The sequence below is a fragment of the Sapajus apella genome, unplaced genomic scaffold, assembly GCF_009761245.1.
Source record: "Sapajus apella isolate SASKATOON/1434 unplaced genomic scaffold, GSC_monkey_1.0 scaffold112, whole genome shotgun sequence".
Taxonomy (NCBI): domain Eukaryota; kingdom Metazoa; phylum Chordata; class Mammalia; order Primates; family Cebidae; genus Sapajus; species Sapajus apella.
Genome location: NW_022437052.1, coordinates 244,626 through 250,625, shown reverse-complemented (window position 1 = coordinate 250,625; position 6,000 = coordinate 244,626). Strand labels below are relative to the sequence as shown.

Below are 6,000 nucleotides of genomic sequence, written 5' to 3'. Positions count from 1 at the left end.
ACGAGGTCAGGAGATCAAGACCATCCTGGCTAATACGGTGAAACCCCATCTCTACTAAAAATACAAAAAGTTAGCTGGGCATGGTGGCACGCACCTGTAGTCCCAGCTACAGGAGGCTGAGGCAGGAGAATTGCTTGAACCCAAGAGGCGGAGGTTGCAGTGAGCCAAGATCACGTGTTGCACTCTAGCTTGGGTGACAGAGTGAGACTCCATCTCAAAATAAAAATAAAAATAAAAAAATAGAAAGTTTCAAGTATCTCTGCCTTAGGCCTGGCTCAGACCTCCTCATTAACCAGCCCTACATTCTTGGAAGGAATGTTGGCTCAGAAGCACAAAGGGAGCCTGAGACAGTCACCCAATATGTGGGAAGAACAAGGAGAAATATGGGGGAAAAATCTCCTTTCCATATGAGGGAGACATCAAATCAAGACAACAGGTTAAGAAGAACAGATGAGTGGGGGAGGGGGGTCTCGTCACCACTCGTCATCATTTGTCACTATAGCAACTAGCTCAGTGATTCTGCAAGACAGGAGTTTTATTTTTCTTTTTCACCTGTCACTCTTCTTAGTACTGTCACTCTCTTTCCCCACTCCTGGTGGGAGATGAGTTGTGACTTTTCCACCCCCACTGGCAAGTTGCCTAGTTTTTTGGGCTGTGCAGCTGCTATGGAATAGGAAGAGAATGGGTTACCCTGAGGGGTGCACCAAAGACTCAAACTCCACTCCTCCCCTTTCCCTGATCACTGCTGGTTAGTGTGTAGCTGTGAAATGTGAGTAGCTGTTTGTACACAGATCTACAAGGAAGCTGCTTCTTTTTTTTTTAAATATATATATTTTATTGCATTTTAGGTTTTGGCCTCTTTTATGGACACTGTGGGCCAGATAAGGAACCAGATCTATTGTCCTCAAATAAATGGGATTCTTGTCCCTGCCCCAGGATGTCCCATTTTATTTCCACAGGGTGAGACAAAGAGAGTCAGTAAAGGCAGCTAATCAGAAGACCATGGCCTCAGGCCTCCCTAGAAAGATCATATAAAAAAGCTAATGACTGCCGGGCGCGGTGGCTCAAGCCTGTAATCCCAGCACTTTGGGAGGCCGAGGCGGGTGGATCACGAGGTCAAGAGATCGAGACCATCCTGGTCAACATGGTGAAACCCCGTCTCTACTAAAACTACAAAAAATCAGCTGGGCATGGTGGCGCGTGCCTGTAATCCCAGCTACTCAGGAGTCTGAGGCAGGAGAATTGCCTGAACCCAGGAGGCAGAGGTTGCGGTGAGCCGAGATCGCGCCATTGCACTCCAGCCTGGGTAACAAGAGTGAAACTCCGTCTCAAAAAAAAAAAAGCTAATGACACATGTAAGGGAATCACAACATCTTGTGTAAATGAAAACTCCTCAGCTACCTGGACTAAGACTACACCAACACCAGCCCTTTCCCATGTCCTATTAAATAAATCCAAATTTAGGTGGTTGTGTTACCTGTGATATTGGTGGTGATAGGGCCCAGGTTCTCCCTTGATTCCAAAGGTATTTCCTGATTCCTCTATTACAGAGCCATTTCAGCATAAATAGTGACCAATGACACTGTGCACCCTGCAAAAGGTGGCCATTCCTATACCATCTAGTTGCCCTCTTTGTAAAGGATGTATCCCTCCTCACACACATTGCCATCTCCCTGGGCCAGAGGCTCTCTTCGAACGTGAAGGATGCTCTCCACTTCCGGACATAATCATTCATTAGACCCTCCTTCTTTGCTTACATAGAACATGCCTTTCCACCTCATGTCCATATGAAGATCTCACCCCACTTCCTTCCCAGATATACTGGAAGTGAACACTCCTCTTTGTAAGCCAGGGAGGCAGATACCCTCTTAGCATCTTTCGAAAATAGAAACAAAAAAAGATGGCTATCACTCCCTTGTCCTTAGAGGCCATCCACAACCAAGGTGAACCTCAAGAAGGAAACAGCTTGGCAACCAAAGGGGCAAGGTGTGCTTTGGCTATTGAAAAGCTGATTAGCTCATGAAGTCAGCTTTCTTGTCTACCATGTGCCCTCAGGCCTGTCCCTCCACCTACTCCTTCTGAGGTCCACTGTCGACCACTCTTTACTAAGGTTTGAGCTGATAATACATGCCTCCTAACCCCACCCCTACCCTTGTTTAAACAGAGGAGTTTTATAGGAACTTCTATTAACTGTAAGTCCCCCAAGGACTCTAAAGCATTACTCTCCAGAGGAAGAAATACATGCCTTCTGAACAACAAACAGGGAGACATTTTGAGTGTTCCAAAAATCATGTGAAGTGGGAATTTGCTTGTTCAGCCAACTCTTGAACCAAGCACTGAACTCATTTTTTGCACATTACCCTTGTCAAGCCATTATAGCAGAGCAGAAGAAATTTTGCCCCTTTGAGTCCTTTGATTAATCATTTCTACTGCTTCCAAGACCAGGCTATGCCTTGCCAAGTGTCACCTATATTCAAGAGCCATCTGCTTTAGTGATACAGGAAGCCACCAAGGGGGTATGCTTTAGATAATCCTACAGCTCTGCTGGCCAGGGCTGCTACTGGGATGGAAGGGAATGCTGTTCTTTGCCAGCTGCAGTCTCCAAACTCAGTCCTGCTGAATCCTGTACAATGCACCAACTAGAACTAGGACAGAGGCCACTGACTTATGGTCAATAAGCGATTCCTTTCCATATACCCGGATTCTAATAGGCTGATGTCAGTTGAAGAGTCTCTAGGGCAATACAGTCCACCCCTTGCGTGCCTCACCTACATCCCCACCTGAAAAGGAACACATGGAGTGGTATAAAGGCCATATCCTATCCAGTGCCACCAACCAGCCAACGATGGTGTGTACCTGTGACAGTTGAGGCATGCATTTCATTTTAATTCAATGAGACACTTATTGTACATGAACAAACAATATAAACAAAACTGTTAGAGGTGCCATGACATCTAGGGATAAGTATTCTCCCAATATTTAAGGTTGTTCTTTTGTTTGTGTCAAGAGTTTGAGCAACTCCCCGCTCTTCCTGAATCATTACCTCTCACCATGACCATCAGTTGTGTTTGATTGTTCTCACTACTTGGGAAGGTGTTGTCCCTCAGCCCTTCACTTTTGAACCCCACTGGAGGTGACAGAAGTCAGAGATGGCCTCGGCAGACCAGTGGCCTTCCTCAGGCTCCATAGGGTGAGCTCTGGCCACCTCCAACTAGACATGAGCACTAGTCTTCAGACTCGTAGGAATGAAGCACTCTTTTCTGTGACCCTGCTCATCCCAAACCAGTAAGAACTTTTATCGCAGGCAACAGAGATTTCTAAATTCAGCCACTTGGGTCTGCCTACAATGTTTTTAGCAAGCACCTCTAACAGAAAAATGACACCAATTAAGCATAGTTATTAAGATTTAATAGAACCATTTTTCCATATCAGTGCCTTTTTACTATTCTAAGCCCACTAGTTTTTCCCCCCTAAATCAGCACTCAGAGTAGTAAGTTAACGAATGTATCAGTTGATCTTTATTAAATGTACAATAACTGTCTTATTAAATTGAAATCGAATGCACATCTAGGGGAAAGTCCATTTTAAGTACAAACTCTCAGAAAAACGCTCGAAGACAAAACTCTCAGAAAAGCGCTCGGAGATGTAAACAATTAGCGAGGCTGATGCGTTACCAAGCAACAGAGGGAATTGGGGGGCAGGAATCGAGCTGAAAAGAAAGGGATATGGTTTTCTGAAAGAATGGGGTAAGCTCAAAGGTGCAGATTTTGGTAGAAACTTCCCTGAATTTCTTGTGATGTCTCCATCCTAGAAAAGGCATAGGACAGGGGAATTGTAATTATAAATTCGACATAATCAGGGATGCTTGGAAAACTTATAAATACATATACACACACACCTTTTTCCTGGGGAATGTTTAACACTTGGTCAATGAATAAATAGCCTATCCAGCTATTGTGAATGTTAAAGTGGGCGTGGGGTTGAGTGTATGTGTGTAAATATGCTGCTGCTTGGATGGTCTTTAGCCTCTTGACTCACTTTGTTCCTCCCCCTCCCCTTCCTTTCCCTCCTCCTTCTTAGGACAAGACAAGCGCTCTGAGCCTCAGCAATGTGGCGGGCGTGTTCTACATCCTGATCGGAGGACTTGGACTAGCCATGCTGGTTGCCTTAATCGAGTTCTGCTACAAATCCCGTAGTGAATCCAAGCGGATGAAGGTGGCATCGTCTTCCCGGGCCTTTTTCCTAACCTGTTCTGTGATGCAGCTGGGTTTCTTGGGAGTCCCTTTGCTAGAAAGGGTGGGGAATGACAGGTGGTTGAGGTCAGTACAAGACAGGAAGCAGAAAGCTGTTAGGAGGAAAGTGACAGGGACGAAGGCAGCCATGAGAAACATAGGAAGATGGGGTATGTCAGGGCAGACACAAGGCCCAAGAGAACAACTGCATCTTCCAGAGATGGGTCAGTGAGATTAAAAGTTAGCAGTTTACATGGACAGGCAGCACTGCGAGAGGCAAGAGTGACGGTTACAAAGGCCGATTCTCTCTGAAGCTGCATCAGAAGTGTGGCTGCAAAAGAGAGAAAAGGATGTCCACCCTCTGCTCTGTGCTGACCTTGTCATACTTGGTGAATTGGGTCTTTTCTCAGGCTCTACACTAGGAGATAGACATTGACAAAGAGGACCATGTGCAGAGAAAGGTAAGCAGATTAGTGAGATGACCCCAGACCACATCAAATGTAGCTAAAAGGAACTGGAGAAGAGAATTGTAGAGGATTTAAGAGCTATCTATAAAATACCAGTACTTTCCAGATGGAAGAAGAAAACAGGCTAGTTCTTTGGAGTCCCAAAGAAAATAACAAGAACAGATGACTAAAGGTGATAGAGGATAAATGTCAACATAATACACCAAATCTACTCTTCTAAAAGAGCTGCCTAAAGAAAGGCTAGACTATCCCAAAAAGTAACAAGCTTCAACATCATTGAAGGTGTACAAGTAGAGGGTGAATAGCTCTTGACAAGGATATGGGTTCAAGCATCAAAAGGGAGTTTGGATTAAATGATCCTCAATGCCTCTCATCATTTAGTGTCAGTAAGAAATTATTTATGGAAGTTAATCACGTGAACAATACCATGAGCAACGCATCATGAGGACTCAGAGAGGAGGAAGGTGCATTCTATGACCTTCAGCACCTTTCACCTTCCACAAAAAATGAGCACACCATAATTAATGAGGCAACCTATGGTATAGATAGGATGGCCTATAGGAATTTAGAGCAGAAAAATTGAAGAAGGCTTCTGGGAAGATGTCAAAATTAATAAGGACGGGGGGACCCAGACACAGAAAGGAAGAGATGTACAGTCCCTCTGGGCAATGTACACATGGTGATATGTCGGCCTATGCTGTTACCTTGGCTTGACTAGCCTAACAAGATCCCTTGGTAGAATTTGCTTTATTAAAAGGTACCCTAAGAAGCCCACTTTTCAACAGACATTTGTCTCCAAGCTCAGTATGCCCACTCTTGGATCTAAACACAGCCTCCTGCTCAGCCTCTTCCTGCCTTGGGCCCTCAATCCTATACATACCTCCGGGGTCACCCTTGAAGAAGACATCTCTGGGCATTTGCTCATTCTGTTTAGAAATTCTGTATTTAGCTCTGTACCTGAGGAGCTTGGGTCCTTCTTTCCTGGTATTTAGCATTTCCATGTCAGCCTACCTACCCCACTCCCACTCTAGCAATCTGCTCTCCTCACATACTCCATACCTTCACCCCCACCTCATGTTCCTACTCATGTGCCTTCGTATGGGCTGATCTCTCACCCTGTCTTCTGTTTCATAGATCCTATTTAAAAGGCAACTTCCCCAAAAAGCAACAAGGAACAATTAAAGAATAGAAGTTCAGTGGCATTTCACCAGGGACCTAGGAACACCCCAGTCCTACCCTTGACCAGCTTATTCATCTCCAGGTCCCTCTGAGGTCTTCTCAAAAGATAAGAACTGCAAAGG

The 6,000-nt window shown here is 45.0% G+C and overlaps 1 protein-coding gene across 3 annotated transcripts in view; it reads left to right on the top strand.

The window, feature by feature from the left end:
* GRIA1 (glutamate ionotropic receptor AMPA type subunit 1) overlaps window positions 1–6,000 on the top strand; it is a 323,009-nt gene that overhangs the window by 307,799 nt on the left and 9,210 nt on the right. For all 3 annotated transcript variants that reach the window (XM_032259814.1, XM_032259816.1, XM_032259815.1), the window contains exon 15: window positions 4,081–4,215. In XM_032259814.1, the coding sequence (XP_032115705.1) occupies window positions 4,081–4,215 (135 nt within the window). The remainder of the gene's footprint in view (window positions 1–4,080; window positions 4,216–6,000) is intronic.